The 23,138-nt window shown below is 37.6% G+C and overlaps 1 protein-coding gene across 10 annotated transcripts in view; it reads left to right on the top strand.

Moving 5' to 3' along the window:
- Positions 1 to 8,265, top strand: part of LOC124789871 (liprin-beta-1) — a 303,083-nt gene extending 294,818 nt beyond the window's left edge. For 8 of the 10 annotated variants that reach the window (XR_007016181.1, XR_007016179.1, XR_007016180.1 and 5 more), the window contains one exon: positions 7,159 to 7,224. Coding sequence is in view for 1 of the 10 variants with exons in the window: in XM_047257385.1 (XP_047113341.1) it covers positions 7,159 to 7,209 (51 nt within the window). In the remaining 9 variants the exon portion in view is untranslated. Of the gene's footprint in view, positions 1 to 7,158 lie in introns of all 10 variants that reach the window. The other 2 variants (XM_047257386.1, XM_047257385.1) reach the window with 1 other exon arrangement.
- Positions 8,266 to 23,138: the final 14,873 nt, after the last annotated feature.

Genomic DNA, 23,138 nt, shown 5'->3' with positions numbered 1-23,138 from the left:
AGTATTTTGCAGCCGTGACTTATTAAACTGTTAGTCAGGTAATTTTTACACCTGTCAACACCTGCTTTCTTTAGGATTGGAATTTTTATATTCTTCTTGACATCAGAGGGTATTTCACCTGTCTCGTACATCTTGCTGACCAGATGGTAGAGTTTTGTCAGGGCTGGCTCTCCCAAGGCTATCAGTAGTTCTAATGAATGTTGTCTGCTCCCGGGGCCTTGTTTCGATTTAGGTCTTTCAGTGCTCTCTCAAATTCTTCACGCAGTATCACATCTCCCATTTCTTCTTCACTTACGCCCTCTTCCATTTCCATGATACTGCCCTTGTATAGATCCTCTGTATACTCCTTCTGCTTTTCTGCTTTCCCTTCTTTGCTTAGAACTGGTTTTTCATTTGAGCTCTTGATATTCATGCAAGTGGTTCTCTTTTTTACAAAGGTGTTATTAATTTTCCTTTAGGCAGTATCTATTATACCCCTAGTGATATATGCCTCTACATCCTTACGTTTGTCCTCTAGTTATCCCTGCTTTAGCCATTTTGTACTTCCTGTCGATCTCATTTTTGGACATTTGTATTCCTTTTTGCCTGCCTCCTTTACTGCATTTTTAAATTTTCTCCTTTCATCAATTAAATTCAATATCCCATCTGTTGTCCAAGGATTTCAACCATCCCTTGGCTTTTTACCTACTTGATCCTCTGCTGCTTTCACTATTTCATCTCTCAATGCTACCCATTCTTCTTCTACCGTATTTCTTTCCCCCATTCCTGTCAATCGTTCCCTAATGCTCTCGCTGAAACACTCTACAACCTCTGGTTCTTTCATTTTATCCAGGTCCCATATTCTTAAATTCCCACCTCTTTGCAGTTTCTTCACTTTTACTCTACAGTTCATAACCAATAGATTGTGGTCAGAGTCCACATCTGCCCCTAGAAATGTCTTATAATTTAAAACCTGTTTCCTAAATCTCTGTCTTACTATTATATAATCTATCTGAAACCTTCCAGTGTCTCTAGGCCTCTTCCATCTATACAACCTTCTTTCATGATTCTTAAACCAAGTGTTAGCTATGATCAAGTTATGCTCTGTGCAAAATTCTACCAGGCGGCTTCCTCTTTCATTCCTTATCCCCATTCCATATTCACCTAGTACTTTTCCTTCTCTTCTTTTTCCTCCTGTCGAATTCCAATACCCCCGTGACTATTAAATTTTCATCTGTCTTCACTATCTGAATAATTTCTTTTATCTCATCATACATTTCATCAATCTCTTCATCATCTGCAGAGCTAGTTTTCATATAAACTTGTACTACTGTGGTAGGTGTGGGCTTCGTGTCTATCTTGGCTACAATAATGCGTTCACTATTCTGTTTGTAGTAGCAGACCTGTGCTCCTATTTTTTTATTCGTTATTAAACCTACCTCTGCATTACCCTTATTTGATTTTGTATTTATAACGCTGTATTCACCTGACCAGAAGTCTTCTTCCTCCTGTCACCGAACTTCACTAATTCCCACTATATCTAACTTTAACCTATCCATTTCCCTTTTTAAATTTTCTAACCTACCTGCCCAATTAAGGGATCTGACATTCAGTGCTCTGATCCGCAGAATGCCAGTTTTCTTTCTCCTGATAACGACATCCTCCCGAGTAGTCCCCGCCTGGAGATCCGAATGGGGTTCTATTTTACCTGTGGAATATTTTACCCTAGAGGACACCATCATCATTTAACCATACAGTAAATCTGCATGCCCTCTGGAAAAATTACGGCTGTAGTTTCCCCTTGCTTTCAGCTGTTCGCAGTACCAGCATAGTAAGGCTGTTTTGGTTAATGTTACAAGGCCAGGTCAGTCAGTCATCCAGACTGTTGCCCCTGCAGCTACCGAAAAGGCTACTGCCCCTCTTCAGGAACCACACATTTTTCTGGCCTCTCAACAGATACCCCTCCGTTGTGGTTTCACGTACGGTACGTCTATCTGTATCACTGAGGACACAAGCTTCCCTACCAATGGCAAGGTCCATGGTTCATGATCGGAACTTGATGTACAGTGAAAGTGAAAAAAATTTTCAAATGATCTGAAGATTACAGTCTTGTCTGTCGCAACCAGTCAATGAAAAACAATTTTGAATGTGGCGCAATGGGAGTAAAAGAGAGAAGCGATGGTGAAAATGAAAAATACAGATCAGTGGAGACCATACTGAGACTTGGGGTGATTTTTAGGATGTAAGTAAAGGGGAGGACCTACATGGTCTGAAATTTTAAGCACTTGGGTATAGGGGAAAAAATAAATTGCGGGTCCCCTAGAATATTCAACCTGCCGCATTACAGTGGAGACAGTGGCAATGGGAACGAAATACAAGGGAGACAGTGACAGTGGGATACACTGTAAATCAGTGGGAGTAAAAGGAAACAATGGCAGAGAGAGAGGTACAAAGAAAGTGCTAGAGAGGTGGAGATGCTGAATATGGAAGCTTCACTACAAAGAAAGACTGGGTAAAAGGATTTAGAACGTTCTGTGTTAAAGGAGGATGAATATGTTCACATGCCAGAATTTATGGTGAGGAAGGCAGAATAAGGATTGAGACAGCTGGTTCCCCACTTTTCCGTCAGAGTCTTCAAAAGAGAAACATATTCACCTTCTATGTGCTCCTACAGGAGCATTTTACAGCTTGTTTAAATAATACTTAAGTGGCTGGTAGAGCTTACTGCCTTAAGATGAGCACTAGTGACTAAATGTCTCTCTAATAAATTAGTGTATATAAGATCGTAATTCTTAACCTCTGTGATTCGTTGCAGAAAATGCATGTAACATCTATCATAAACCAGTAACAGAAAACCAGTAGCTAATATGACTAATAATTATTTTGTAACAATATTGTGAAAAGGAAAGTTGCTACTCACCAGTAGCGGAGATGTTAAGTCGCAGATAGGCACTACAAACAGACTGTCACAATATAGCTTTTGGCCAGAAGGCCTTCGTCAGAATTAGGTGGCAAACACACACACACTCACACAATCGCAACTCACACACGCAACTGCAGTCTCAGGCAACCGAGGCCACACTGCAAGCTGCAGCACTGGTGCATGATGGGAGTGGCGACTGGGTGGGGATAAGAAGGAAGCTTGGGCGGGGAGTGGTAGGGATAGTAGGGTAGCCGTGGCGGACAGTGTCATGCTGTTGGGGAGTGTGGAGGGACAAGGTGGAAAGAGGGTATGGCAGCTAAGTGCAGTCGGGAGGTTAGATGATCCTCCGTGCTCCCCAACAGTATGTCACTGTCCGCTACGCCTACTCTATGATTCCTCCCCCTCCCCACTCCAGCCTCCTCCTTACCCCCACCCAGTCGCCAATCCCATCATGCACTGGTGCTGCAGCTCACACTGTGGCTCAGTTGCTTGAGACTGCAGTTATGCGCATGTGAGTTGCATTTGCGTGTGTGTGTGTATGTGTGTGTTTGCCGTCTAATTCTGATGAAGGCCTTCTGGCCGAAAGCTATATTTGTGACAGTCTGTTTGTCATGCCTATCTGCGACTCTGCCATTTCCAGTATATGGAGAGTAGCAACTTTCCCTTTTACAATATTATTACATTCCATCCTGGATTTTACATTTTTTGATTTCATGATTATTTTGATTACAGTTTCATTTGTGGAAATGGTAATTGATAGGTAAGATGTGCACTGGAATGGGGTGGGCAGGCCACATCCCTCATATCATTATTGTTATATAAGGGCTGTACATATGGTGTGGCATTTATCATGACAAGTGGCTCAGTACAGACGGTGTTTAGAAAGGATAGATTGCATACAACCGGTGGTGGAGTGTTCGTCGCTGTTAGTGGTAGTTTATCCTGTAGTGAAGTAGAAGTGGATAGTTCCTGTGAATTATTATGGGTGGAGGTTACACTAAACAACCGAACTAGGTTAATAATTGGCTCCTTTTACTGACCTCCCGACTCAGCAGCATTAGTGGCAGAACAACTGAGAGAAAATTTGGAATACATTTCACATAAATTTTCTCAGCATGTTATAGTCTTAGGTGGAGATTTCAATTTACCAGATATAGACTGGGACACTCAGATGTTTAGGACGGGTGGTAGGGACAGAGCATCGAGTGACATTATACTGAGTGCACTATCCGAAAATTACCTCGAGCAATTAAACAGAGAACCGACTCGTGGAGATAACATCTTGGACCTACTGATAACAAACAGACCCGAACTTTTCGACTCTGTATGTACAGAACAGGGAATCAGTGATCATAAGGCCGTTGCAGCATCCCTGAATATGGAAGTTAATAGGAATATAAAAAAAGGGAGGAAGGTTTATCTGTTTAGCAAGAGTAATAGAAGGCAGATTTCAGACTACCTAACAGATCAAAACGAAAATTTCTGTTCCGACACTGACAATGTTGAGTGTTTATGGAAAAAGTTCAAGGCAATTGTAAAATGCGTTTTAGACAGGTACGTGCCGAGTAAAACTGTGAGGGACGGGAAAAACCCACCGTGGTACAACAACAAAGTTAGGAAACTACTGCGAAAGCAAAGAGAGCTCCACTCCAAGTTTAAACGCAGCCAAAACCTCTCAGACAAACAGAAGCTAAACGATGTCAAAGTTAGCGTAAGGAGGGCTATGCGTGAAGCGTTCATTGAATTCGAAAGTGAAATTCTATGTACCGACTTGACAGAAAATCCTAGGAAGTTCTGGTCTTACGTTAAATCAGTAAGTGGCTCGAAACAGCATATCCAGACACTACGGGATGATGATGGCATTGAAACAGAGGATGACACGCGTAAAGCTGAAATACTAAACACCTTTTTCCAAAGCTGTTTCACAGAGGAAGGCCGCACTGCAGTTCCTTCTCTAAATCCTCGTGCAAACGAAAAAATGGCTGACATCGAAATCAGTGTCCAAGGAATAGAAAAGCAACTGGAATCACTCAATAGAGGAAAGTCCACTGGACCTGACGGGATACCAATTCGATTCTACACAGAGTACGCGAAAGAACTTGCCCCCCCTTCTAACAGCCGTGTACCGCAAGTCTCTAGAGGAACGGAGGGTTCCAAATGATTGGAAAAGAGCACAGATAGTCCCAGTCTTCAAGAAGGGTCGTCGAGCAGATGCGCAAAACTATAGACCTATATCTCTTACGTCGATCTCTTGTAGAATTTTAGAACATGTTTTTTGCTCGCGTATCATGTCATTTCTGGAAACCCAGAATCTACTCTGTAGGAATCAACATGGATTCCGGAAACAGCGATCGTGTGAGACTCAACTCGCCTTATTTGTTCATGAGACCCAGAAAATATTAGATACAGGCTCCCAGGTAGATGCTATTTTTCTTGACTTCCGGAAGGCATTCGATACAGTTCCGCACTGTCGCCTGATAAACAAAGTAAGAGCCTACGGAATATCAGACCAGCTGTGTGGCTGGATTGAAGAGTTTTTAGCAAACAGAACACAGCATGTTGTTATCAATGGAGAGACGTCTACAGACGTTAAAGTAACCTCTGGCGTGCCACAGGGGAGTGTTATGGGACCATTGCTTTTCACAATATATATAAATGACTTAGTAGATAGTGTCGGAAGTTCCATGCAGCTTTTCGCGGATGATGCTGTAGTATACAGAGAAGTTGCAGCATTAGAAAATTGTAGCGAAATGCAGGAAGATCTGCAGTGGATAGGCACTTGGTGCAGGGAGTGGCAACTGACCCTTAACATAGACAAATGTAATGTATTGCGAATACATAGAAAGAAAGAACCTTTATTGTATGATTATATGATAGCGGAACAAACACTGGTAGCAGTTACTTCTGTAAAATATTTGGGAGTATGCGTGCGGAATGATTTGAAGTGGAATGATCATATAAAATTAATTGTTGGTAAGGCGGGTACCAGGTTGAGATTATTTTGGGAGAGTGCTTAGAAAATGTAGTCCATCAACAAAGGAGGTGGCTTACAAAACACTCGTTCGACCTATACTTGAGTATTGCTCATCAGTGTGGGATCCGTACCAGATCAGTCTGACGGAGGAGATAGAGAAGATCCAAAGAAGAGCGGCGCGTTTCGTCACAGGGTTATTTGGTAACCGTGATAGCGTTACGGAGATGTTTAATAAACTCAAGTGGCAGACTCTGCAAGAGAGGCGCTCTGCATCGCGGTGTAGCTTGCTCGCCAGGTTTCGAGAGGGTGCGTTTCTGGATGAGGTATCGAATATATTGCTTCCCCCTACTTATACCTCCCGAGGAGATCACAAATGTAAAATTAGAGAGATTAGAGTGCGCACGGAGGCTTTCAGACAGTCGTTCTTCCCGCAAACCATACGCGACTGGAACAGGAAAGGGAGGTAATGACAGTGGCACGTAAAGTGCCCTCCGCCACACACTGTTGGGTGGCTTGCGGAGTATCAATGTAGATGTAGATGTAGATGTACTAAAGGGCATATTCTGACTAAACCAAAACTATCAAAATTGCCTTTGCTCATGAAAGTGACGTGCTTGTTGCCATATCATGCTATGTCAGTTTCATTTGAATGCAACATGCTCCTGCTTTGAAGCCAGAGAGATGGTGGGAAAATTTCATTCAAGGCATTTATGTCTGCAGAATTCTGTTTTATTTCTTTTTAAAATTTTTTTATTATAAAAATTAAAGAAGTTGCTGTCAAGTTTATGTATTATTCTTAGTCGACATGACTGCCAAATACTAGTCATAGCACCTGTAATAACATGTCTATTCAGTGAGCATGTTGATTTGGGGAAGATGTTATGGTTAACTTAAGACAGACATTTCAATATCAGGCATTTTGAAAGAAACCTCCCATTCTATAATAGGAAACTGACATTTCAAAAAGGGATCCCACATGGCTGCAATCATTGTGGTAATTGTACTTGTTGAGTTAATCAGAATTGTGTGTATTCTGTTTCTACATAAAAATTTTAGAAAATAAATTCAATTTGGACACTCGCCTTACCCCCATCCTCCAGTCTCCCCTAATAAATATATCTTTTACTGTACAGGGAGAAAGTGTCCTTTGTTCCCCCGATATTACACTATTCAATTAAAATTTATTTTACCTTGCAATATGTGTGTGTAATAGTCATCATGCCATTGTGGTTCTGTCACTGACAGGATTTGTACTTAGATGTACACAATAATTGTGTTTCAGACTCAACCTTCGAGAGACTCACCTCAAGGTGATCGAACGAGCAACGTATGAAATTGTACGAGGAAGCTGATGTTGTTTTCATCAGAATACTGTCCTACTTGGCTGCTTCAGGAATGTACATTGTTTGGAGTGAAAATAACTGGTGAATTTTATCTATCATGTTGAAGATAGTATCAGTTGCTAGGAAGGAAAAATATTTCCACATATGTACATTTCATGTGTAATTTCATTATTGCCTTTTTTCATGCTCCCCCCCCCCCCCTTTTTTTTTAAGTTCATGGCCATTAAACTTCAATGCAGGATGAAACATTAAGTGACTTTTGATACAGATTAATTAAGTTTTTTACAATATGAGTGCATATGACCATTATACTTACGTTGGAAATAGGTTATTAAAATTATGTATATTTTTGCACAAAAGTTTTCAATTTTGTTATTATATGAAATAGAATTTTGGCAATGTCAAGACTATAACCAAGTACTTACGTAGCCCTAAGTATTGTAATTTTATGATTATTTCTCAACATACAATATTTTGCAAAAGAGAGAAGAGGAAACATCACATTTTTATTCCTAACTCTCACTAATTAAAAACCATATTTTCAGCTCATTGTAAAGTGTACTAACCCTAAAAAAAAGGGCCAGTATGAATTAGTATTTTTTATATTTTGTGAGATTGTTAAAGAACCTCTTTTGTAAAAATATTACAGACATTTTATGAAGCTACCTCAAGCTCATTGTTAGACAGTTATCAGTTTAATGACAGATTAAATCATTAAAGGTATGCAGAATACATACATAATATATTCACATGAATATAAAATATCTTGTATGTACCTGCATATTGAATTTTCTAGTCCTTTTGACCCTGAAGGATATTTGTACTTTTTTTCTAAAGGCATTTTGTTGAAAGTATGTAACAACAATTTTGGCTCTGAAAAATGCTTATGCAAAATAATCCTGTAACATATTGTTTTTAATTCTGGGACCAATGTACTAGGTTTACTCAGGCTTCCTATAGCATGTGGAAGAATGTGTCAAATTCTTGTTGTAAGTACTATGTACAGGCGAGAGTGTAAAAAGAAAAAAAAACTGATGTCTTCCTTTTATGTGCATTATTTCATCAAACTGCACCTTTATTAATGTCATGTTGAATGTGTCTAATGTATTTAGGCACTATCATGAAATGTTGTTATAATAAGTCATCAATGCCAAGAATAATTTTATTATATATATGTGTGTGTGGCCATGATTGAGGCTGATGTTAATTCACTTGTGTATGTACTATAGCTCTAAAAAATAAATGACTATCAGATTGTGTAGATCACAAATGAAAATAGTTACTTTTATGTCAGTGCAGCAAGCTGAAGAAGTGTCTCATGTCATGGTTGGAAAAAGGTACACCATGTGCTGCAAATTTCCACTGCAATGCTTCTCTAAAATACTTGTATGGTAGTCCTTTCTTTGATTGACACCCATAAAAAATTAAAGTAACCCTTTGTAAGACCTTTCACACACAGAAATATGACATTTATTATGTTTGAAATAAGATATGAACCTGTCATGGATATATGATGTTGGTAGCATGTGAATGCCCTTTAAATCAATGTGTTCTCTCTGTATTTAAATTACCTATTTACACAGTTTGCTACTGAATTTGTTCTTTATGCTGACTACAGCGTCGTATTTCTGGACTTTTGGAGTATTTAACAGTTATCTTGTTATGTTCAACCATTGTGCATAGTGATTCCCATGAGTCGGAAGAGTTACATTGTTGTTTAATGTATCAGTATTAAAAGCTTTTACAAAAAGTCCATTGGGTAAAAATTAGTCACTTTCTCCTCATCAGTGTGTAACAGTTTCGTGAACCTTAATAATAACTACTATTCACTGTGGCATGGACTGTACATCGTCTTTTGAGTGTAGGAGATATCAGTTTCCAGCCATTTCTTTTACAGCTCACATAATCAGTCAGGTTCTGTGGCTATGGCCCTGACATTTGTCACAGTGTTCTAGACAGTCCCATTATTGTCAACAGGGTTCAAAAGCAAGTGCTTTGTGAGGCAATCAAGACATTTAATGGCCCCAGCTAGTTCCTTGTGTCTTGCAATCACTTAACCTGGTAGGTGTGCATATTTCTATCTCTGAAGATAACATTGATAATGATAAAAGTTATTCTCTTTGATAAGATGACTGTGAAAATGGCAAAACCTCATTGTCCACCAACTTAGTGTAGCTATTCTGTTGCAAAGTATCTCTCACGTATCCCAAAGGACTAATTATTGCAAAATACTACCATAGAATATCAAACAACCTCCAACTTCCTCTCTCTTTTCACTTCGTCCTGCTGGAATGCTTCTTGAGGGTTATTATGAATGAACACCATGCATCTTTCATGTATGGACAGATATGTCATTTTTATGAACAATTATCACTGTCCCAGTCCTCCACACTCCATTGTTGAGAAGAAACGAAACGTACAATGTTTTCCATTGTCAGTATACATGATCGATAGTTCATTGCAATACACTTGTGATATCTGGAACATACTTCACTAGATGACTTGTATCTCTGAAGTGAATCATCCTCAATTTGCCACATCAATATTGTGCTCCATATTATACATGATGATCAAATCAGGATTTGACTGTAAAATCTGTGTGAACACTACACATGTACTCTCCCAATTCTGTATCATTCCACACCATATAAAAGGGCTTAGGTTACTGTTAACTCTTGACATGCCAAGTTACTTTTTTTATCCAATGAGCTTATGGAATGTATTATTAACCACATGTAGTATAACTGGCTGTGAAAAAGAGAGGCAAATACTATGAGTCACTGTGAAAAAGAGTGGCAAATACTATGAGTATGCCAAAGATGGATTTTTCACGAGGAATATCACAGAAATTGGAAAATATGGTGGAATTTCTGGTGCGAAAGACTACTCCATTGAAATGACAAAAAGTTTATTCCTGATAAGTGGAGAGGGAGAAAGAGGGAGGGGGGTGGGGGGAGAGTTCATCTTGGATCTGTGGGCCAGTTAGTGTTAGATGGAAGAACATGTTAAAGTGGATACAATCTTACAGATCACACCTTATTTCAGTCCATCTCAGTACCATGAGGCTAATTACTAAAGCTAGAATCTAAAAAAAAAGGAGACATAGAAAAAGAGAAGAATATTCTTTTCCACAATTTCAATCACTTGTCTTCAACCTGTGATGCCTTTTGATAATGTGTAACACTGACATGCACCATGCAAAATTTCTGCAGTATTCCACAATGCAAACTAACTCAGTAATCGATCAAGTAAAATAACACTTACAAAATCATCTGACCAACAATAGGTGAAACTCAGCATGTAATAATGTTCAGTGGTTACAGTAAGAGTTCGGACAGTTCCTCTTTCCTACTCAGTTTCTCTTAATCATTCAACTGCTTCCCTGTGATTTTGCTTTCATTCACAAGATGGAGTTTCTTATTTTTTATTTTTATTTTTGTTTTTACGTCTTGCCTGAGGTCGCTTTCCCACAGGATAAAAGCAAATTTTGAACTCCTTTAATAATGGATCTCTTGATCTGGAAATTTAATGGCCATGAAGTTTTGGAAACTTTTCATTGTTAGTATTTCATCATAATAAAAGGAAGGAAAAGTTGGTGGGTTTTAATAAAGAGATGTTGCCTCATGGCTACATGGGTAAGCCTTATACTACAAATAAAAAGGTTTGTCTTCAGTTGGTCCCAACATTTTCTGGTCACTTATTCTTCTTTCAATAACTGTACATTGTATGTGTGAAAAACGTCAAGTTGCACTGTGGTTCGGAGTTCTTGTTATACTATAACTTCCTCTGTAACTGGTTAGGCAAGTCAGTTCAAAGGTCAGAGAGGGTCTAGTAAAACAGTGTGATGTTCAAATCAATCTTTGGGTTGAGGACAGCTCTTCCTTTTATAAAATAAAAATTGTAACAAAAAATAAGACTCCTAATGTCTTATATTTAGTTCATTTTTTCAGGTGTTCTTTGCTTTCAAATGACAAAACTTGATTTTACCTTTTCATTAACTAGAGGATAGTGAAAATTTGTTTTTGTTGCATCATAATTCATTAATGTTTTGTCATTTCTCTTTATTCATTACTGTACTTGCTGTTGCTGTAGTTTGTATGTATGTGGCAAATACCGACTGCCACTGTATTTCTTTCTTCATAGAAACTATAGATGAGTTGATATGCGTGGAAGACAAGTATCAGTATCATTGGATTGTATGCATCTTTATCTTGTAAATAAGTCATATTGATAATTGTAGAGTTGCTACAGTAATCCATGATTTCTCTGGCTGATGGTGGATGTAGTTCACTATAAACTTTTCATTGTTCATTTTGTAAATCAATTTCAACAAATAGAAACTAAAAAAAAGATAATCACTAGCATGCAGGTGATGGTGGGTGGCACGAAGACACACCTGAACGATAAGAAAATAGCACTAGCTTCTGAGTTTCGGCTTTTACAGTATTGTACTAATACTAGAAAAAGAGCTAATAAAGGCAGCAAACTAGTACAATATTCTGGCTTTTAAGCATGGCTGTGTACTGTCCACCATTCACCAGCAGTGGTTGAGTGGTTGAGTGGTTAACTTTCTCAATTTTTTTGCCCTCATCATAGTTTCCACACCATAAAATGTTTTCCATATCATATACAGATACTGATACTAAAGTGTAATTTATAACTCAGATGTTGTCACTTGTGTATAAACTGTTTCATTGTAGCCTACACTCTACTGCACAGTAAAATATTAATTATTAAAACAGAAATTAGCACAAGAAACCATTTTACAGTTATGTAAACTAAATTGCACAGCCTGAAGTTAGATACTTTTATTTGGTAATAGAAAGGAGTAAAACTGTTAAGGCTCCACAATAAGGAAAACATAAGCAGATACTTATAAAAAATGAATCATATGTGGATTTCAGAAAAATTAGAACACATATGGAAAAGAGCCAACAGAGAATGTATGATACAGAAAAAAAACTGTGTACATGTAGTGGAAGAATGTAATTAGATGACAATGGTGGTTCTGATTAATTACATTAAATGAAGTATAATTTAAATGGTACACAGCTACGTCGTTTGTAGTCAGCTGAGACAATGTAGCCGTGCAGAGGTGTGTGTGTGTGTGTGTGTGTGTGTGTGTGTGTGTGTGTGTGTGTGTGTGTGTGTGTGGATGGAGGTGGGTGCACGCGTGCGTACTCTATAGCTATTTTAAAACATCACCAGAAAGCTATCAAACTCCTTCTCATTCTTACTTATGTGCCTATCAGTGATTCAGCACTTCAACTATTTGATGGTGCCAAATTTCCTCTTTAAAATATATATATTCCACAAAGGACTTTACATTAGCATATGTAAATGTGTACTTTCCAGTACAAAATATGTCAGAAACTCAATCAACAAATGAAAAACCAGGTAAGATGTCATGCTTTTGAAACCAGTGGTTAATTCATCCACAAGAAAGTCCACAGTTTATCTCTTCCTCCCCCCTCCCCCCTCCACACACACACACACACACACACACACACACACACACACACACACAGAGTGAGCTGATCAAACACAAGAAGAGAAACATGTGCCTACATCTCTACATACTTCGTTCGGCCTCCATATCAGATTACCCATTCGTAACAAATTATAGAATGAGTTGCTGCAGTCCAACACCATATTTCACTGGAAGCTGTTTTAAATTGATTTCTCTTTCACGAGTGTGCAAAAAGTGCTTTGTGAAATTGTGTAACAGGAGTTGATATAATTAAAGAAATATCCCTGAATTTTTAAAGAATAACATGTTTCATATGTTTCAAGAAATATACCCAGTGCCATAAAAAAGGTAAAATTATAACAGTTGGAAATAATTACTATTTGTGGCACATGTAGCATATAGGAATGGAGCAAGATAGAGATGAAAATGATGAAAGGGATACAGTAATGAAATTCTTCTTTCCATCAAAAATAAGAGTCACTGATGTGTTCACTCACTGTGTTTCATAGGTCGTATCAAGGAGAAAACCAACAGGGCTAGGAAATAAATCAAAGTATATGCTAACATAAAAATTTACTACATACATTGCATTAACAATAAACAATCACTATGATGCTTACAAGGGAACCTCCCCATCGCACCCCCCTCAGATTTAGTTATAAGTTGGCACAGTGGATAGGCCTTGATAAACTGAACACAGATCAATTGAGAAAACAGGAAGAAGTTGTGTGGAACTGTGAAAAAATAAGCAAAATATACAAACTGAGTAGTCCACGGGTCGTATAGGCAACATCATGGTCGAAATAAGAGTAGGGGCGTCGTGGTCCCGTGGTAGTGTGAGCAGCTGTGGAACGTGAGGTCCTTGGTTCAAGTCTTCCCTCGAATGAAAATTTTATTTTCTTTATTTTTGCATAGTTATTATCTGTCCATTCATTGACGTCTTTGTTCACTGTAATAAGTTTAGTGTCTGTGTTTTGCGACCGCATCGCAAAACCGTGCGATTAGTAGACGAAAGGACGTGCCTCTCCAATGGGAACCGAAAACATTTGATCGCAAGGTCATAGGTCAACCGATTCCTCCACAGGAAAACATATCTGATATGTTCTATACGACACTGGTGACGGCATGTGCGTCGCATGACAGGAATATGTTGTCGACCCACCTAACTTGTACACTTGGCGAAGGGGTAAAAAGATTCTTCTACATTGCCCGACTTAGGTTTTCTTGTGGATGTGATAATCACTCCCAAAAAAGTGATGAAAACATAAGAGTTTTTCACATAAACTGAAAATAAAAAAATTAAACTTTTCACTCTGAGGAAGATTTGAACCAAGGACCTCTCGTTCCGCAGCTGCTCACGTTACCATGAGACCACGGCGCACATGCATTCCCAGTGTCCTTGACGTTGCTTATCTTGCCATGAACTACTCAGTTTGTATATTTTGCTTATTTTTTCACAGTTCCACACAACTTCTTCCTGTTTTCTCAGTTGATCTGTTTTCAGTTTTTCAAGGCCTATCCACTGTGCCAACTTATAACTAAATCTGAGGGGGGTGCGATGGGGAGGTTCCCTTGTTAGTAGTGCTTGCGCCTGTCACATGTAACCCAAGAATTTAGAAAGAGTGCCAATGCTTCGAGAGGGACAGAACAGCCATGCTTTCTCAGTTGGTCTAAATAGCTACAGTATTGTTTATGTTCTGTTAATAACTTAATATTTACCTGACTAAAATTGTATTTTTGACAGAAACTAGTTGCCTGCAGATGTATGCATAGAGATCTGTTTAAAGAACATTACTGCAAGTCGTGCAGTTATACAATGTACACTTTAATTTGTCATAAAGCTAACAGAAATTTTCAGTCCATGAATTTAGATACCATAATCAAATAATTTGTAGGATGGGTAGCTAATGAGGTATCTTTTTAATTTTATTTCTTGTTTTATCTTAGATGAGAGCTTGCTGAATGTGTGTGCACCAGAGTACCTAACTCGACTCTGAACACTAGACAAAGCAGCCAACTCTCCATGAAAATCATTTGCCTTGTGTTGCAAATTGTAGTAAGATGAAGCTGATTTTTCTTACCAGGAACATGGACCATTAAGGAATACAAATGTGGGGTGGTTACGATAAGAATTTCAAGAGCCTCAGAGAGATCTCTGCAAGATGTTCAGTTATCTACTTTACACAATAGTCTAACAGCTCACTTCTGATGAATAAATATGTCATTTACTTTATCTGCATTGATTCAAGAAGTAATTCCACAAAAAAAAAAAAAAAAAAAAAAAAAAAAAACATACCCATGGAATGAAAATAAGCCAACACTATTTTATTTGGATGAACTCATTGTGAAATACTTCTAAGTCTTTTTTTTTTGTACATGATTTCCTCTGCAAATGCCTCAGTTGCCAGGAAACTTGGAATAATATAGAAGAATGAATTTTCATTGTGCAGCAGAGAATGCACTGATCTGCAACCTCCTGGCAGATTAAAACTGTGTGCTAGAGTGAGACTCAGACTGGAACCTTTACCTTTCACAGGTAAATGCTCTACCAACTGAGCTATGCAGGCATAACTCGGGACCCCTTTTCACAGCTATACCTCCATCAGTGCTTCATCTCGTACATTCCAAACACCAGAGGGGTTTTCCCACATATCTTACAGGACTAGCACTCTTGGAAGAAAGGATACTTAAGAGACAGAGACATGGTTCAACTACAGCCTTGGGTATTGTTTCCAGAATGAACTTACACTCTGTAGCAGGGTGTGCACTGAACTGAAACTTCATGATAGATTAAAACAGTACCAGACCAGGACTTGAACCTGGGACCTTACCCTTTCACAGGCAAGTGCTCTACCTACTAGCAGAAGGTAGATGAGATGCTGTCAGAGGTAAAGTAACGAGAGCTGATACTGATATGAAGTTTCCTGGTACATTAAAACTGTGTGCCAGACTGAGACTTGAACCTGGGACCTTTGACTTACAGGGGCAAGTGCTCTATTGCCTGAGCTACCCAAGCATAACTCACAACCCACCCTCACAGCTTTATTTGCACCAGTATCTCATCTCCTACCTTCCAAACTTCACAAAACTTCTTCTGTGTGACTTGCAGGACTGGCACTACTGGAAAAAATGTTTTTCATTATATAGCTGTAATCTATATGTTTATATTCAGGTTATTCTAGTCTACCAAAGTTCTTAAGGCTGGTGAGAATGTCATTACCTTCCCGTGCTGTTTCCACCACAGAGATCTCTATCACAACCTTCAGTAATTATGTATTTGTAAATTAATCTTTGTTTGATGTGTATATCTTGCCACATCTGTTTAATTTACAATAAGCCATTCAAGCAGAGTACTTCTCAACAATGCAAACATCTCAACAATGATGTGTTTGTACAGATCTTATTTTCTACTGTGATTCAGTTTATGGAACACAATGTTCTCATATTTGCCCCTTTTTCAACTTTCTGTGTAGAAATATTTTTCTTACTTGAGGGTGTGTGTGAATTATGGGCGAGGAGGGTGATGGGTTAAATATTTTCATGTGTATGAAGATACATACAGAATGACATATACAAGAAATAGGTGTATAAACAAAAGAAGTATAAATGATTATTTCTGTAAAGTGAACTTACTAAGCAATTTTGAAAGCATAGATCAGACTAATTAAACAGTGCATACATGTTGTTAAGTAAAATTTCATTTTGACTCATTTGCTACCTTCCTACCAACATGTACAAATTAGGATCATTTTGTATAACCAGCAATTAGAAAGACAATGAATCAGAAATTATTTAAAAATGAAATTTAATATGACAATAAAGACTTTGGCCCTTAGAACATACTGAGACTGAAGATCTTCACTAAGTTCTAAGAATTCAGAACAAACCGTACTCTGCTGGACTTGGATAATTGTTACAAATATCCTTTCCTTTTTTATGTACTTTGCAGAGAAATAACTAAAGTAGATGGCTGTGTTCTTTTTCAGAAGGTTTTGATGCATGTTATTCATCTTTTTGTGTGGGCGAGATTAATGCAGCAATTGATATGGTTTTTATGATCAATATTAGTCAATGTAATAGTGTAGTTTATGGTAAATACTTCCTTCCATACCGTGACCTACTGAAAGAAATGTATGTGCAGGATGATCTTTGATATTTGTACACTAAGAAAAAGTCAGACTTTTGAGCAAGTAAGGAACTGTAAACTGATTTTCAGTTCAAAAAGAGAACCACAAAAGTAACTGAGAATTATGTTTGAGACATGAACAGAAAAAAATGCTCTACTTATCAAGTGCTTCATTGAGAGATAGCCCAAAGAAATAAAAATGAGACAGAAAATGCTAAATAATTGACAATGGTGTAAAACTGATTAGAAAAAGTATAGGACTAAATGGGTCAAACTGTAGCAAAAGATTCTGTTTGCTGTGTGTATTAGCTACTGTATCCCTGCTTACGTAGCCTGTTCATCAGACTTCTTTTCATATATTCTATTCTACTGAAATTATTTTTATATTTTCATATTTTGTGTTTCTGTTTACAGACTTTATAGCTTGTTGACTCACTAACCTGAGAGCCAGTTTTTAAGTTTTACTGATAGCAACATAAAATGCTATATCAAATGCCCATAGATTCTCTTGGTTCTTTTTCAGGTACCATAGCTAATTGTATGTTTTAAGGAAAAAATATCCTCTGCAGTGTAAATCTGTTTAATATATTTTTAGAATTTCTACAATCAAAATAATGGTTAAAATGTTATTGTTGAATCCCCTTAATGATATAAAAATTTTGATACATTATTAGAGCATATATTTTTTCATTGTATTATTAAGAGGAAAATGAACTTTCAGTTTTCAGTACAAATGATGTACATTTTATAAACATCATGTTATATTACAATCAAAAGGAACATATTTCAACAGCCATATCACCTCAGTAAACAGTTTTCTATAATAGCATTTGTATTTGTTATCATATTCAGTGGTATAAAATGATGGAAAAATGATTTTGAGGTTGAAAAATGTCAAAGCATATTGATACAGTTTTTGAAGAAAATGTTTCTTTTCTATTGCAGTAATTGCTTTTTTGTTTTCTTTGAAGTTGCAGTGCAAAATTTTGTATTGAAGCACAATTTCTTTTGAAGAAATGTATTTTTCCATTACAAGCTAAACCAAAGTGGATATAACTGTAACTACTAATATTTTATGTGGTGGAAAGTGTTTATGTGTCCAGTATTGACAATACTGTATTGTTGTACTATGTAATGTCTTTTCTGTGCCAATGTGCATTGTTGAATTCTTCAACTTTTTAGTTGGATACTTTATTCACTTTCACAGCAATATTTGTACATGTGAAAGGCATTTTTAAAATATAGGAGCCTTATTGTGTATTTCAGTGGTTGTACATAGCTCCTCCTCAGTATTTCATTTGATAGAACACTGTGTGGTGCAGTGTAAAGACATAACCATGTTTGCTCATAAATAGTGAAAAACAGCATATTTATAATAGTGTTGTTTAAACTGTATATTATTAAATTGCAGTACATGAAGTTTAAGTCAGTTGTGTATTTTCTTACCCATATTCATGTATAAAACTAAAAATAATGGTTTTCCCATGAATAGTTAAGAAAGAGAACAATTACATCCTGTCAGTTACAAAATAAGTTAAGGCAACATGTTGTTACACAAGGCCAATCAACAGCACTTTATAGATGTTCTGGCTAGACAAAGTGTTAGCTGATGCTTTTATTTTTACAGCTGTAGTTTCTAAGGTACAGGATTGTCCAGTACGGACGAATAGTTATAACTGTTTTCTTGTTATCTGTTTCATAACATGCTTATTCAAATTACTAAAAGGATAAATAACTGGATGTATCCTAGGAAAAGAATCCAATGGCCTGAAATGGAAAACCTATATTGTATTTTGGAATGTAAGCATGTTTAGAAAGGCAGAATGATTAATTATGTCAAGTCAAAAAAGAGATGGAGAACTACCAACTGGATGTATTGGGACTAAGTAAAATAAGGTAGTGATAATTGTGGGAAGTTCAAGCAGAAAATGGTGAGTGCTGCCTTATATGGGACAGAAAGGTGAATATGCAATGAACAGGGATGGTGTAGGGCCCTTGTTATCAACAAGCAGCAAAAGGAGCTTACTAGAGTGGAAACCTGTTTCAGAAAATATAATAACTGTGTGCTTTATAATAAATGTGCAAAATATCACTTCAGTTCAATGCTACGCACCAAATGAAGTGGCAGAGAGTGACCTAAATAATTCCTTTTACACAGAGCCAAACTGAGTCCTCAGGCAAATTAATAATAGAGACACAAAAATTATCACATGAGACTTGAATGCCAAGGTGGCTTCAGAAAATAAAGGCTCTGATCACATCATGGGTGTCCAGGGCATTGGGAACAGAAATGGAAATGGTGAACTGCTGATAGATATGTGCTCTGAAAATTACCTAGTCATTGGAGGTATGCGTTTTCCATGTCATAACTGCCATGGGTCTTGCCAGAAAGCGTTACTGTAAGTCAGATACTCCACATATCAGTAAACTGTAAATTTTGACACTATCTGTTAAATGTGAGACTTAAGAGAAGTGGATGTTGACAGTGACCACCACCTAGTTTTGGTGGAGTTCAGATTGAAGATAGTGGCAGATGGAACCAAGTTCAATCACAGGAGCAGAAAAATAGATGGGGGAAGGTTAAAAGACCAAGAAGGACTTCCCTTGAGTCACAAAAACAGACTGCGGGTCCTTTCTGATGAAAATTTTATGCAGGAAGGAATTGAAACAGGTTGGCAAAAAATTACAGGATCTAAGTTTCATCAATGGGTGCTGATGACTGCGTAGTTGAACACCCCATAAACTGATCATCATCATCATCATCATCATCATCATCTAAGATGCATCAAAGGACAGAATTAACCTCGACTGATATATGGAATGAAATTTACCATAGGAATGAATTGATATCGAAGTTAAATGAGAGAAGAGCACAGAAAATTGAAGTGCATAAAGAATACACTGAGGCAGACAAAAGAGTGAAAATAGGGATAAAGAGAGAGTCAAGAAAATGGACAGATGGATAGCAGGATAGGCAGCAACACAGAACATAAAGGAGCTGTAAATTATGACTGACTGGCTGCCAGTGAAGAATTTTAGACGTGAATGACCAGTTAAGGGCAAAGTTGGGATGATGATTACAGCTCAGCGGGTGCAACTATGAAGATGGGAGGAAGCATTTCAAGAAGCTCTTAAACTGTAATAAGCCTAAAAAATGCTAAGGCTCCAGGCTTAGACAACATATCTCTGGAGATCTTAAAAGCTGATGAAGAAATTTCTGTTAAAATGCTCCGCCTGGTTTGAAACCAAATTTGGCTTGAAGAGAAATCCCAAAGGAAAGGAAAAATAGGTTGACGGTAAAACTCTAGAACAAAAGAAATGTGTTAGATTGCAACAACTGGCATGGTATTACATGCTTTCAGTGGCCAGTAAGATCCTTACCAGAATTATCTTAAATAAGATTAAAGATTCACTTGAGTGTTGACTGTGCAAAGCACAGGCCAGTTTTTGGCAACAATTCAGTTGTATTGATATTTTTAATACTCTTAGGATCATCTTAGAACAGAGTAAAGAATTTCAGTTGACCATATACCTGGCATTCATTGACTGTGAAAATTCCGACAACTACGAAATATCAAGTGCTATGGCTGGTGTTGCAGAAGTATGGTGTGTAGCACAGAAAATCTAAACATAATCAAAGATCTGTATTATGGCTATAAATGTTGTGTGCTCCACAAGGGAACTCTCACAGAGACAATAGAAGTAACAACTAGAGTCCAGCAGGGGTATATTTTGTCAATAACACTTCTCTGTTTGTCCTTGACTCCACTACGGCAAGAGTCACAACAGGCAGGTGAAGTGGAACCATGAATGTCTGTACGATTTGGACTTTTCAGAGAACATAGCTTTATTAACTCAAAGGCTGACAGAAAGGAAAGCTAAATTAAAGTTTCCGAAAAAGAAGCAGAAATGTCTGTCTTAAACATTAACAAAGGAAATGAGAATAATGTCTGAGAACATGGAAGAGATTCTGTTTGTGAGGGAGCACAGTTAGAGATGTTAACTTGTTCTTGTATGTGAGTAATGTGGTAAGAGAAAAAAGTGGAGGTGGAGCAGATGTGAGGAACCACATAAAGAAGGTAAATGCTGCCTTCATACAGCTGTATCCAGTATTACAGAACAGAAACATAAGATGCAAAACAAAGTTGTATTTTTATTACAAATTTGAAGGCTGTCGTATACCCCCGTTAAAGATGGAATGTAAACAAGAATAGAACATCAAGGACGCAGAGCTTCATAAATCAGTGTCTCCAGTGCATAATGAAATTCTGGTGGCCAGAAAAAAAAAATAAGTAAGGAGGAGCTCTGAAGGATAACAAACTAGTTACATATAGAAAGCCAGATAAATGAGAGTAAGTGGGGATGGTCTGGGCACACATTGAGAAAGATTAATAAAAAAAGAAGGCACTGGAACAGAATCCCCAGGGAACAAGGAAGAGGGGCAGGCCCAGAGGTACATGGTGGAGAACAGTGGAAGGGGAAGCAAGGAGAATTGCCTCTTCAGAATTGAGGGAAATTGCCAAAGATGTAGATGTATGGCAAGTTCTCCTGGATGTCCTATGTCCCAAAAGGGGCCAAAGGAAGTAAGTCGAGTAAGTGTGTTATTTTTGCTGTAGTAGAGACTGCTTTGCAAAATTTGTAATCCTATACCCACAAAATAAGCCTGTAGTTGATGGAGTTAAGTTCTACTTTACAACACTGGTTCTTTTTTTAAATTTTATGTCTGTATTTGAAGTCATGTGAGTCTATCATAACCTTGTATTATTGTAGACAAAATTCAGGCAGTTATCACCACTTTATTCACTCACACATTGTGTTTCACATGTTCCATGTTGAAGGAGTATCTTCAGGCAGATGTAAACAAGTGGACTAGATTAATGCAAAGAATGAGCTATTGTCTCAGACCACTGCAAAGATGAGTCATATAGATTTAGTGTCAGTACATTAAGAAATAGTTAGAATCATTAAAACTGAACAAGGCTCAATGGCCTTATGGGATCTCAGTCAGATCGAATACAGCATTTGCAGTTTAATTAACTCTCATTTTAACCATAATATACTGCAGATCCCTTGAACAAAAAGTTGTGCCCAGTTATTGAAAAAAAGGCACTAGTTGCACCTGTCTACAAGAAGGCTGACAGAATTGATCCATAAAATTACCGTCCCAGAACATATTCTGAACTCATACATGATGAGGTATTTTGAACACAGAATGACCTCCAAACCAGTCAGCAGGGATTCCAAAAACATCAAACTTGTGAAACCCAATGTGCACTTTTCTCACAAGACATTGTAAAAGCCCTGGATCAAGAAAATTGGGCATATGCAATATTTCTTGACTTCTTAAAAGAATTTGACTCAGAAGCACACCAACATTTATTAACCAATGTATAGTTACAAGTGAAATTGAACAAAATTTGTTACTGGATTTAGGATTTCTAGGTAGGTATAACAACGCACATTATTTTGGATGGTGAGTCATCAACAGAAGTAGATGTAACCTCAGGCATGTTGTTCATATTGTACATTAATGACCTTGCAGACCTTAGCCTTTTCACAGATGTGATGCAGTTATCTATAATGAGGTACTGTCTGAAACAAGCTGTAGAAATATCAGACAGATGTTGATAAGATTTCAAGTGGTGCAAAGGCTGGCAACTGGCATTAAATGTATAGGACTGTAAAATTATGTTCACCACAAAACAAAGGAAGTTAATATTCTGTGACTGCAATATCAGTGATTCACAGTTAGAATTAGTCAACTTGTACAAATACCTGAGTATAAGAATTTGCAGGAATATGAAATGGAATGATAGGCCCAGTCATAGATAAAGCAGGTGAAAAACGTATATGACTGTTTGCAACATATCAGAACCAGTATTAGGAGAATAATCTAGAATTGCCCTTCATCATCCTACTTATCGCTCCCCTAGGGACTGTGAAGACAAAATTAGACAAATTACAGCATTTACAGAGGCATTTAAGCCATCATTCTTCCTGCACTCCATACCTGGATGGAATGTGAAGAAACCTAATATTGTCAGAGAGAGGCCCAGAGTCAGCATGTGGGGTGGAAGTGTTGTAGTCCTCAGAAGAGGTGTTGAATGGATGCAATGCTCTGTGAGCAATGATAATGAGGTAGCCATCTAGTAGAAGCTGCGATATAGTAGCAGCAGAGTCCACATCATTCAGCAGGTTATAGGTACATGTGACAGGTGCTGTTGCCATTCTTGGCGTGCCATTGTGGGTGTTGTCCCATGATGACCAGAAAACTGTAAACTGATTTGATGTCCAGGTCATCAGGCAGGAAGTTTTGGATCCAA

The sequence above is a fragment of the Schistocerca piceifrons genome, chromosome 3 (genome assembly GCF_021461385.2).
Source record: "Schistocerca piceifrons isolate TAMUIC-IGC-003096 chromosome 3, iqSchPice1.1, whole genome shotgun sequence".
Classification (NCBI taxonomy): Eukaryota; Metazoa; Arthropoda; class Insecta; order Orthoptera; family Acrididae; genus Schistocerca; species Schistocerca piceifrons.
Note: the sequence above shows the minus strand (reverse complement) of the source record. Positions and strands in the feature narration are given on the sequence as shown.